The sequence below is a fragment of the Apus apus genome, chromosome 2 (genome assembly GCF_020740795.1).
Source record: "Apus apus isolate bApuApu2 chromosome 2, bApuApu2.pri.cur, whole genome shotgun sequence".
NCBI classification, from domain to species: domain Eukaryota; kingdom Metazoa; phylum Chordata; class Aves; order Apodiformes; family Apodidae; genus Apus; species Apus apus.
Window position 1 is genome coordinate 35,223,988 of NC_067283.1, and position 13,345 is coordinate 35,237,332.

Below are 13,345 nucleotides of genomic sequence, written 5' to 3' on the forward strand. Positions count from 1 at the left end.
ATGTAAATACCAGCTATTCTTAATCATCATAGTCTCATGTAGTGGAGAAAATATAGTCATTTCACCAAGCAAACACTCCTCCTTACTTTTATACCTCAAAGTTTTCTTCCCCTCCTCCCCCAACATCCTTGCTCTACAGCAAATATTATACAAAGCCAAACAGCGGATACTGTGTTTGAAAAAGTTTGGGGGATTTTTTGTTGTTGTTGTGGTTTTTTGTTTGTTTTTTTTCACTTTTAACATGAAGTTAACATGAAAATTTTTGCATTATGTATTACCCATGAGAGTTTGAATTAACTCAGTCTATCCTGAATTAAATTTGGCTTAATCTTCCAGGTTTGTAAGTTTGTTTCTCATGCCCTAGGCAGCAAAGATACAAAAGGAAACTGGTGTCCCAGGTATAAAACCCAGTAATCCTACACAGGATATTCTCTGAGAAACTCATTTCCAAAATGCAACCAATTGGAACTTCCACCCACAGCAAACTGTGACAAACGTACTGAAAAGAGGCACTGGAACTGCACAAAACCTTGCCATCTTTCCCTTCCATGCAGCATGCTCCACGGGTCACTGTCCCCCCAGAGGAACAGCAATCGGAGCTACCTCCTTTGAATTCTGTGATATGCTTAGGTGAGAGGGAAAGCAAGGAGCAACTCACAGGCTGCTGTTTACCATGACAAAGGTTTCAGTTCTGCCCTCAGTCAATAACTGAAAGCCAAGGTTTATTAACTCGCCAAATGCTTCAAAAATTGGTTTAATCTCCTATATTCTTTAAGTTTTAGGTTACACAGAGCTGGTAAGCATGATTTTTAAAGATACACACTGTAGTTGAAAAACTTACTGTAAAAAACTCTTACAGATTGGACTACTATCAGTTGAATTTCACTTTTGATTGAAAACAAATTTATCTCTCCACTCACTGGTGTGAAGTACAAGAAAGTAGAAAAATAAGCAAAGACAAATAATTTTGTTTTGTGCAAGACTGAGCTTAAAAATAAAGGCTAAAACCTCATCTCCAATGTATCTGAGCAGTGCAGATGTAGGGCTGGTTAGGGCCTACATAGAGTGATTAAAAGTTTAGTTGAATTTTAATTCAAATGTCTTTCTAAAACACGTGTTATCATGAAGCAAAACATACTTAAGCACACCATTTTGGAATATGCATATATATACACATACTGTGCAAACAAAGATCAGTTATACCTGAAAAATAACCACACTTACCTGTTAATGTAACTTAGAGCAACATAGGTTGGCTGCTGAAGTTCTTGTTTCTCTAAAACACGTGGGTCTGTATCTGGAATAAAAAAATAAATACACTGGATTGAGTTTTCTATATTTACATTGAAACATATGAGACTGTATACTGCAAAATAACATAAGTGAAGACAAGAGATACAAAACAGCTCAACCCAGTTTATCCATATAGAGTATGCTCAGCATAGCACAATCATTTGTTAATTTATTCATAAACACAGTATTGCATTACTTTACACAAGGATTTGAAACATCAACAGTGATGTAATTCCAACTGTCACACCAGCTTTCACAATCCTCCTCATAAATATTAGTTTTCACTGCTTTCCATGATTTACAGTGTTAGAAGGATCAAGCTTCTTCTTTTCTAATGTAGCTATTTCTAAATATGGTTGACACATTTTGAGATGTTTCTAGAGTTATGAGATCTCTTCAGCTGGGACTTGATACTTTTCTTCTGCATCTCTGAGTTTTGCTTTCTTCCTTCTCTGCAGTTTATTTTCTAAAGCTCTCAATCAGAGAAGTCATACAAAAATGTACTTTAAGCCAAAAGCTTGTCAAGCACAGCATTGCCTACCAAATGCCCTGAAGCAAATACAATCCAATTTCCTCAACTGCTAACTTTCTCACTCAAATAATAGAATATGTTTTCTATCACTGTTTTCATTGTCCTTTTCAGTTAAATTTTACTTTTATCTAACAAAGTTGTAGTCTGGTTTTAAATTTCTGAAACAAAAGACAAAGGCGTGTGCACATAGTTTATGTAGTTTTCCTTTTAAAAATAAAAGAGTTATATTGAGGTTTCAAATACAGCCTTGCCCTACATTGTAGAAACGCACCTTTAGTAGCTGAGCATAAACAATAATAAAAAATTCCCTATGGAAAATATGCATCGTGCCTGTGCAGATTACTACATAGTCATTAACAACATATTTTATGTAGTACTTTTGAAGCCATTCTGGGTGCAGTTTCCATATTTTAATTACAAAAAATACAAACTGCTTTTACTAAATGGACCCCCATAGCACTGCTGCAATCCATCTTTTCTTTCTGAGGAGCATCATTTTGTGTTGGGGAGAAGGGGGAACCCCAAGCAAAACCCATACTTTGGATTGTTCTTGCCTCCCCCAACTTTCAGCATCGGTAATCCTTAAAAGCTCATTATCATAACAGCCTTATTTGTTTATACTGATCAGCTGCTTCTGGTGGTTTTTGTCTTTGTTTTTAAAACAAGACACAATTATTTTGAAATGTGCCTCTGCTTAAGGATGATTTTTAACTAAACAGAATGGGGACTGTGCTTGAGGTAGGAGCATTTGTCACACCAATGTCTGAAGCAAAAAATGTCTTTATTCAGTGAGCAGGGAATCCCCTGTTCAGCCCCTCAAAGCTCAGACTGATCCTAATCTTTCTTCCTACTTTTGTTCCTGCAAAGCTCAAGCCCCAGGATTTGTGAACATGACTTTATTGGTATGTCCCTAAAGAGATAAATACCTTCAAGGAAGTTCAGAGAAGAGGGATAAAAAGCACAAGTGTCAAGCCAACTAGCAACCCTAAGCTTGTTATCCTTAAAAGGAGCAGATCTTGCTGGTGCCTGGGGAAATTCTGCAGTAATTACCAGCACACCACACTTTTCTCTGTATTAAGCTAACCAAAGCATCAGCTCTCTCACGTTATCTTTATAATTCACTTTTCTGAGGCAAAGTTAAATTCATGCAACACACAAACATCTTTTACTTGCTTTTGTTTCTACAAAACCTACAGTTATTTAGCTGGCCAACGGCTGTCATGGTAAACTCTGTTAGATTTACACCTCAGTGGTGCCATGAAACTGTTTTGATCTGGAACGTCTGCAGAGCACTAATCCCAGCCAGGGCTATCTATGAACTGTCTCAAGTTCAGGCATCTGTGATTAAATGACTACATCTCTGCTAATCCTGTTCTTAAATGGGATTAACCTCCATCTATAAACAACAGTTTCTGTAACTGGAGGAGACAAAATTGGGGCTGGTTTACATCACAGTGCTGCTTATATCTGTGGGAAGGGACAAGGGAAAGCTCTAATGAAGAGTCTACCACCCTTCTGCTGCTCACCAGCAGCTCAGCATAACACCAGCTGAAGATGAAATTGCAAAGACAAAAACCAAAAGGCCCGTAATTTTGGAGGGGCATGTTATCAAAGCACAGAGAAATTCACCTACTGGATCCTGCACAAAGCAGGGTCCTGTCTCTCAGGCGGTCCTGCCTAACACATGTGTAACACACTGCACACAGTATCTATTAAGTTAATCTGTCCTTTCCCCCTGCACATAACAGACTTGTACTTTAAGTTGATTGTGTCATATAACCCAATTCCACCAAAAAATAATGCAGGAGGTGGTCGAGAAAGTCTTGCATGAACTTAGCACTCAAAATGCTTGACATGTTTTTATTCATCTTGCAACCAGCTGCTGGGTTGCTAGTCATGAGAATGTCGCATTCACTTCTGCACTGTAGCAGGAACTACACATAACACTGTTGGATATTATTTCTCTTCCCCCAGCTATAATAAGAGAAGATAGAAAGAAAGCAAAGAAACTTTTCCTGGGGCCACTGCCTTGCCCTCACAGAAGAGCAGAAAAGAGCAGAGACCAGGCCAGCTGTGCCACGGGTGCCAGCAGCCATGCAGCCCCTGCACAGCCCTTCCCCAGGTGGAGGGGCACAAAGGCCACACTGGAAGCCCTACTGCACCCACCTAAAACCGGTATGGCTTTACTATCCAGGGCACATCTACACTTTGCTCACTACTGTCAGCTTCTTTCTCATTGTCTCAAAATGCCACCTGCCCGTTTGTTCCTGCCTCCATTCCCTCCTCCTTGTCCACTGCCCAACCACAGTCATGCCTTTCCTATCTCCTGCTCCAGTTTCTGATACTTGTTCTGCTTCCTATTGTTCTCTCCTGCCCTTGATGCCTGCTCCTCTCTTCCCAAAATGTCCTGACATAGGAACAAGTTAAAAATCATATGGAGACATCTGTAATTACTTGTTCAATCTTGTACCAGAGAACTGAATTTATATACAATTCTTTCCTTGTACTGCCCTCTTGCCTGCAGCTCCTGACTCCCTCTCCCTTATTCTATCTTACTTCTGATTTAGGGCAGAGGGTGAATACACATCGTTAACAACTACAAAAGACCACAACTATCCCAGGTTTGCTTAAAAATAAAGGAAATAAATAAATAAATACAAAAGTAATTAGCTTTTAAAAAAATTATTATTTTAAATATAGCAAACACAGCTACAGTAAGATTAAGTGGCAGCAGTCCCTGATGCTGAACCTCCAAGCCTGGACTACAGATGCTATGCTCTCTCACACCTAAACACATCTATACAGACACACTACTACTAACAACAGACATTCTGCCCAAAGCCACAGCCTCTCAATGCCTGTTACCCCACTGACCCAGGTGTTTTATGTATCAGCCAACACTCAACTATCTGAGTAGGCAATGAGGAGAGGAGGCAAAAATCTGTTGTCAGTCTCAAAAAATGGCCCTGCATAATATAAAATGTTTAGTTACTGTTTCTTAAAAAATGCATAGACTAGTCAGTCAGCCAAAAGTAGCTGAAATAGTTTCCAAACAGACACTTATAATGGATTAAACACTCTCAGATGACAAAACTTTTTCTTGAGAAGTATTTAAGCAGTACAACCTAGGACTGATCTGAGCGCCTTTTCTTATAAGAAAAATACCTGGACAGAACACACACAGAAACAACTACCGATTTTGAAGGGATTGGTTAATTAGCATTACCTAGTTACCTTTGCTTCTTGAATTACCATGGCCTACCAAAGGCTCACTACTTAATTAGTTTTACTGTAACACTTGAAATCTGGTAGAAGAAATTGCCACCCCACTGAACATCAGCTTCATTACTTGTCTCTTCTCATAAGCATTATGTTCCACTGATTTTATTCCACAGTAGGAAGAGAGAAAGCACTATGTACGTCCTGCAATGCTGTGGGTTTTTTAAGGTATATTCTCTTATTTTACTATGGTGTTAAATTTTGGAAACCTTCATATTTTCTTTTTATTTAATGAAATGTTTTAATATAAACGACCCCATGGTTTTGTTCCAGGTCTCCTTCACCTCACTACTAAAAGACTGAAGTATGGGAGAGTTACTCAACTAATCATCCATCGGTTTAGACACCTCCAGTTTCTCATATTCACAACCTGTTTCATAGTGTGCAACCAGGCAAGTAGTATGAGTGTATAATTAAGGCTAAGACCATAAATTGCACTGTGCCATCCTTGAACTCAGACAAAGCTGGGCATTTTCTGTGGAGTGTGTCATAACAAAAGGAATCACTGACTACTGAACCAAGCCGCAATTACTAAATCACCTCACCCTATGCAGAAGTAACTCGTAGCTTGAAAACACTGCAAAATCCTAACCTGCTGAAGTATTTTAAAGACAGCAAATAATAAAAAAGGCATACACATCCTGTGTAAGTACAGTCTTCATCAATTACATAACTTTAGTCTACATTAGCGTTTCTGCAGAAAATTACATGCCATGTCTTCGTTATTAGATAATGCAGCAGTACGTTTTGCCCTACAAGATGGTGATCATAAGCAACCTGACTTAAGACCTCTACTTTCATGAAGTTTCTGCACTTAAATCACTGTGAAAAATCACTTTTCACCTTATAAAGGGCACACAGAAAAGTGCTAACAAATTTCAGTGGCATTATTTTACAACCACAAGCTTTCTTCTTTCAGGGACTAGGAAAGGTCACTACCATTTGCACAGTGGTACAAATAGTCTCAGAAGAAAAAAGAATAATTTAAGGAGTTAAAATTTGAACTACTCTTCAACATGTTGAATATAAAGTGGTCAGTGCTGCTTTTACCCCACTGTTCCACCACTTCCCAGGCAGAAGTTGAGGTCAAGATTGACAGAAGTCCAGGTACCGAAAGAAGACATGAATCCGTGTTCACATATAAATGAAGTGACCAGATTTTTACGAACAGATTTCACTAATGTTGTAGATATTACATTTCAAGGGGGTTAGGGAGAGTGTCCTTATCTTAAAAAGATGTACATTTGAAAAATGTGTCTTCTATCAGCCATGCCATTACTTAAGCCAAATAGTTGTAACAAAAACACAAAGACAAAACTCCCTTGCCATCCCAACGGGGTTACCTCTGTTTCTGTTTAATATAAAAAAGTAACTAAACGCTTCAAATGTTATGAAAATAATAGCCCTTCAAAGGATTTTAATAGCACTAAAACTCATATTTACAAGTACCAAGGACTTGCAGTATGATCACTCTCACACGTCACTCAGAGATATTTATGGTATTCTCACCTTGTAGTGCAAGATGGGTGCAACATCACAGGGGACTGGACTGCCAACACAGAGGTCCCTCAGATTCACAACTGGCTTTGTCAGAACATCCGTACACATGTTCCATTCGCCCACCATCAGGTTCACAGTGCCTGTCTTGTATTTCACTTGGCCTTGAAAGCTGGCTGATATAAGTCAGCTCAGCTAATTAATTAAAACCTACACTTCCCTTGAAACTAGCTTGCTTCACTAATGATGCCAAGGCAAACATTTTTGTTGGCTTCCTCAAAAGTCCACAATTGTTCTTACATGGATGTAGCTTAAAAAGCCAGAAACAGATAAATTCAATGTTACTGGAAACTGTTCCCCACCCAAAACCTCCATTACAAGACAGCCACTATGAATTTCAGTTTCAATTTCAAACAGTGTTGTAAGTCTTCTTGTGAGTCTAAAGAATAAGATCACAGACAACTATAATTTTACAGATGTTAGCATGGTCCCCTAATTGTACTTTTAATAGAAAAAAAAAAGTTATCTCGAAAAAGGAGGTGATGCTCTACACTTCAAAGACAGAACATTGGAGGATAAATACCATGATTCTGCAGGACTTTTAAACCTACCTGACTTTAAGACCACCTTTAATATTTACACACAAGTTTTAGTTCTTTCCAAGATCAAGATGTTAAATGCCACAGAGACAGACTTATCTAAATGAGTTAAACAGATTAGACACCAAACTCTTCCACATTACCAGGTTAGGCTCTGATTAAACAGATGACTAAGGAAGCTACATTTAGACAAGTAAAAACAGGAAAACACTGTTTATATTTCAACTATCACAGTTTCAGTGAATACTGGAGGCTTTAGGATAATTTTTTTTAGTACAAAATTCTCCCTGTTTGGTCTATCCCAGACTTGCAAAAATTTCTCAGTTAACTGCAAACAATTTGCCTTCTCAAATCACTTGTAACAGCATGAATCCATGAAAAAAAACCAAGCAAGCAAACAACCTGAAAGACATAGGCCACATAAATACTACAAGAAAGTCACAAAACAGCATTATTTTTGGCCAGCTGGGATATAGTTCAATCAGGCTGACACTGCTCTACTGGCACTTGACTGCAGCTCAAACCAGTACTTTCCACTCAGCCACTGATTGATTCCAACTGCTGCACTACTGCAGAAGGATAACGAAGTCTAAAAACAAGCTAAGACCTAAAAACAGGTCACAGTCCAAAGTTTAAACTAGTGTGGACCTCTCCTAAAGCCTGTGCAAGCACAAAAAAACATTAATCTTAAAAACTGCAAGTTACCTATTACACCTGTAGGCAAGTGGTTAGCAAAAAGAAATATCAAACCGATTTATTTAAATGAAGACTACCTCAGGGAAAAAAGCCAACAAGTGTATTCCCAATATGGGAATAGCAGGAAGCCATAGAAAGCAGCATATGCTGACTTTAAACATAGAAACATAGAATCATAGGGGTTGGAAGGGACCTCGAAAGATCATCTAGTCCAACCCTGGTTTAGCAGACACTAGCCTTTTCACATAGGTCCCCCCTTCACAAGGAAGTGAGGCAGTCTTTATGAAAGTTCCAGAAGAAAATTCAAAATTGTAAAAACAGGCTCTTCATAGGAAATGCACCCTGATCCCAAGGACATGACTCCACCATTTTACTTCCACTGAGTGTTGGGACTGCAGGACCTGTAAGAAGCAGTCAGAGACATCGGTGCAAGAGGGACCATATTAAAACAGGGATCACAGTTCAAAAGCTGCTGATAATTAAAGCCAAGAATATCACAACCAACACCATCCATTCACTACTGCAGAACAGCTCATGTGAAACTGTTATATAACACATTCTGTGAGACAGGAGAACTCAGAGCTTTGTTACACAATAAAATGCTATCTTGCTGGGTGATAAGGTAATACATGCTATTTCAGATAACGTACATGGAAAAAAAAAAATCTGTGCTTTACTGTTACAGCAAAAGGAAGAGTAGAACATTTTTTATATAAACAGAAAAGTAGAACACTTTTTATATAACACTATTATTAAGAAACCCTTTTTTATCCCTGCAAACTGCCATTGTTTCTGACTGTGAACTCTTAGAAGTAATGACCATGCCTTACCTCCCCATTGCCCAGCCGAACAGGGTTCTAATTAGAGCTTCACATATACTAATTTAATGTATAATTATTAAAAGGATTTCAGGTTAAAATGGTAGCTCAGCAACAAAACTGAGTAGATCATTTGACATTTTCAGGTTTTAATTTAAATAACAACAAAGCAAACATAAATGGAAAGGATTTGCAAGTCTTCTGAAAAGTATCTTTCATTGAAAAAATATTTGTGATATAATCATATGTAAGAAAAGATATTTCATGTATGGACAAAAGAGAAAGAATGCATGGAGCCTAATAATGGATTCTGAATCTTGAAAATATTCTAATTTCTGCAATTAAGTTAATTATTCCATACCAGTAAATTACCACAGCTGCTGAAAGCAACCTTTGGATCTGTCATGCTGCCTTCAAATAGGCAATTAAAATGAAAAATGAGAACTTGCATAACTTTCCAGTGCCATGTATTATATATAAATAACACAACACACAGATAAGAACAGGACAGAAGCTCTCAACCCAAACACTTGATCAACTTAGTCATACTTTCATATGTTTATTTGAAAATATATTGCTTTATTACTCTTATGGTCCTTACTACGGTTAATCAACTGTATTAAGTAGTGGTTTCCCTTGCCAGAAATGAATAGAATTTTCCATCCTCTGTCCCCAAAATAATCTGCTTTAACTGAGGTTGGACAGTATCAAACATGCTAGGGTAACTGTGAGGTAGTGGACAAATCCAAGCAACTGATCTGTTCTTTTGGTTTCTCAATGGAGCAAGCTGGCTGACCAGAACTTACCAAAGGTTGCCCGGAGAGTTGCTTTCTTGCTTTACACTAACTCACAGTACCGTAAAGCAAGTGCATAATTTATGAAATTCTTTATTGAAAAGATTGGTGAGGGGCAGGAGGAAAGGATGGTATACTGAAAGCATTCTCAGTGGGAAGCTTTAAGGTCATATGCAACCTGTGAAGAGGAGCAACACTGTAGCTTGCTTCCCATCTTTACAAGGTATGTGATCTCTCTGTGTACCACCCTACATCCAAACAACATCTCTCTGGCATGTGAGCAAAACTAGCAACTTCTTTCAACAAAGTTGTGGCCTCTCCTGGTCCTATTATAAGCTGGCCCCCTATAAACTGGGCCGATCAGAGAAACAGCCCAGTCCACATGTGCCTTCCCAGACCTCTGGCACAGCTAAACAACAGCCTACCACCTATAGCCACTTCAGCCTGGGTTGCCTCTGGCAGAGAGGATGACACTTGATCAACCAACCAGTTTTTAAGCCATCTCATATGTGCCTCCTTCTCCAAAAACCCACCCAAAACCCCAGCAGCAACTGCAAAGCAGCAAGCTGTGCAGGAGCATATAACTATAACTCATTAAGATAATATTACTGTGCACTGTGATTGCACATGTGAGTGCACTGTGATCCTCATTATATTCTCAGTAGCTCATGTCTCAGAATATAGAAAGTAATGTTCTAAATCAGATTCTTAATTTCTACTCAAAAGGAATGCAATAGCTGGTAACCAGCTGCAGAGCTATAAATGTCAAAAAGGCACCTCGTGAGCTTTCAGATGTAGTGAACTGCAAGCACACTTGCAGTGATGCTTTTCCACTTATTATGTTAATCAGTTTTTATTTGAAATGCGATTATTGCTGCAACCAAATGCAATTAATGGTTACTTTTAATAGGTAAAATATTCATTAATCAAATCACCAGGAGACCAACAGAGTGCTAGAAAGGTCCTTTAGAGAAGGCGGGGTGGGGGGGAGGAAGGGAAATCTGCTACTTCATTTTACTTTTTAAATTGTGAGATTACGTATTACCTTTTTAAGCATTTGCTATGTTAACATCTTGCTTGCAACTTCTATGTGCAAATATACTTAATGAAGCTTGAAATAGATAAAAACTAGAATTATATTTTCACTGCAATTCCCAACATTTAATTAAAATAAAATACTCTCAGAAGGTGCCACTAGAGAATGTTAAAATAAAAGGTCCATTTTTACTTAACAGTCGAGCACATAGGACACAACATATACTATAAGTGCTCCCTAAAATGAACCCATTTCAGTAACAAAATGAGTATTTTTATTCCTCATCACCCTACAAAGTTTATTTTGTCTGAGAGTTTAAAAAACCCACACACCTTGGAAATGCACTCATATTCAATTCACCTGAATCAGAAGCTCCCCAAAATTAACTTAATTTTTCTAAGTCCATCATTTAGGTGTATTATTCTATTCTGAAACAACAATAAAACCAACTTTGTGGCATAAAGCGCTCTCTCCAAAGACACACACCAGCATGATGCTCTTTTTAATCACTTTTGTAGATCCCAACTACACTTCGTGCCCTCTGCACAAGTGGTAACACCAGTGATATTGGCAGAGCCCTCCAATGGGGACACAGTACATCAAAAGGACTTGTGTTGACTTCATTGTATCACCTCCCCAGATGACACACAAAGTCAATAAAAACACTCTCCCACCAGAGATGTGACCCCCCAGGGACAAGCCAGGTGTGGGGATAGGAAAGCATTTTTCATTCCCTGCACTGACAGACTGGAGAGAAAGGAGAGTAAGAGCTGGAGGGTGCTTTCCAACGCAGACCCAGCCCTGCACGCAGATTTTCCACGTGTTCAGTCAAAAACTTCTGCTTCCAAAATTCACACATTTATCCACTTGTTAAGGTCATATACATCATTATTCATTACATCTGGAAGCTGACAAGAAAAATGAGGAGCATTCATCCGGCATTCAGCATTTTGCCAAAATTATGAGGAAGTAATGTTTGGAGTTGGCAATGGATTGGATGAGGGTTGAGTTTAGTGGGTTTCTGTGAGAACTGGACCCTGTCCTGGGCAAATCCATTGGCATGCTTGGACTTTTTTGGCAAAACCTGGTTAACTAATAGTAGAAGAGTTATCTTTACATAAATCATAAGTTTTTGATTTTTCAAATCAAGCATGTGAGGTGAGTACATGCCTAAACCCTTATTTTAGGATCAACAGTTTTGCATAAAGCTAGCACTTATTTCAAAACAAGTTTCTCTTGTAAAAAATTTGAAAATTTATAGGTTTGTGTTGTACCTTTTTATTATTATTATTACCAAAATACTCAAACGCTTGTTCTCATCTAGTTTTAATAATGAAAATGTGGCTAAACATTCCAAAATAAACAAAACCTCATATTACTCTAAATAAAAGTTCAAAATACATATCTTGACAGTTTTGTTGACTGAGGGTTTTCTTTCCCCAAGTAGTAATGATTTCCAGGAGTTAAAATAATATGATTATATCTCAATTCCATGGTCATCTAAACCACAACTGAACTTTAGTGGCACATATTTCATCTGGAATGTCAGAAAATCTCCATTTCAGACTATCAACATGGCACTACATTTTTAAGTGTCACTGGAAACACTTCCAATTTTGGCTGGAAATACTAAAACGAACCACTATAGGCAACACTGCTAGTATTTCACAAATTAAACCTCTTCATCTTTACCAGGAATCAAAACGGAAAGCTTTTTACTGCAAGTAATTTACTGTTTCTTCACTCCTCTGCAAGCAGTGGTTGCAGAGTTTTTTGGTTTACTTTTTGAAGCGTGATTGTATCAGAAGGAAACAATACAGATCTTTCCCATAAGTCGTTATAATTACTGTAAGAAGCTTATCTTCCAGGCTACTACTTTGCACAGTCCTGTAGGAGACAGACTGTATCCCTAATCCTCACTTCCTGCTGAAAGGAACAGGGAGTGCATAAAACTAAGCAATTTCTTGTAAGGAAGAAGTGAATGGCATCATTACTTAGCATTACTCAAGAGAAGCCCCCTCCAAAAGATGGCAATGATGGCTGGTGGAGCCAGAGGATGTGAAAGCAAGGCTGGGAACTAACTGCATAAGAATGCCAAGTGCTCAGATAACCTTTATTTCCTGAAATGTCCTTTCAAAAATTCATTTGGACATACTGTGCCTTACACAATGTTACTTCATTGGAAATAATTTCACCACTAGTCGTGCCTTATCCAAGACTACAAACAACTTCACATTTGTCACCAGTGCTATGCATGAAACATCCAGCAGCAAGCCTACCCCACAGAGAACAAGAAACACACACGTCATGTATCCAGTACATTTTTTGCAGAGGGGTAGGGTTTACCTCTAATACGAAGATGTCATCACTGAAAATACCAGGTTCACATTTATGTACTACTTTGAGGCAAAAATTCACTTCTCTGCAAACAAACTGACCACTGATTTTATTTAGGTATATTGCATCCCCTTTATAGCGCCTTCAAAAAATCTAATATTCAATCACTGGGATAACAAGGACTAGTATGGAAGAAATTACTAAGGTCCTGTTAAACATAATCCTTGAGCAACAAGACTATTTTGTTTGCCCTTAAGTATTAATGATAGAGCAGATCCTCTACACTTTTGTACTTTTGACACCTGCTCTTGAAAGACCATTTAAAATGAGAACTAGTAAGGTGAAACAGATATCACGTGCTGAAGTTACGACCGCAGTTCCAGTACTTCCAGCCACTGGAAGTCAAGTGCGGCAAGTGGTTTGGTGCCCTCCTTCTAATTGAATGACATCCGGCCACCTGGGTC

The 13,345-nt window shown here is 38.3% G+C and overlaps 1 protein-coding gene across 1 annotated transcript in view; it reads right to left on the minus strand.

Moving 5' to 3' along the window:
• The window catches only part of JAZF1 (JAZF zinc finger 1), a 191,301-nt gene that overhangs the window by 87,456 nt on the left and 90,500 nt on the right, over positions 1 to 13,345 (minus strand). The window contains exon 2 of the mRNA XM_051612172.1: positions 1,225 to 1,297. Within this exon, the coding sequence (XP_051468132.1) occupies positions 1,225 to 1,297 (73 nt within the window). The remainder of the gene's footprint in view (positions 1 to 1,224; positions 1,298 to 13,345) is intronic.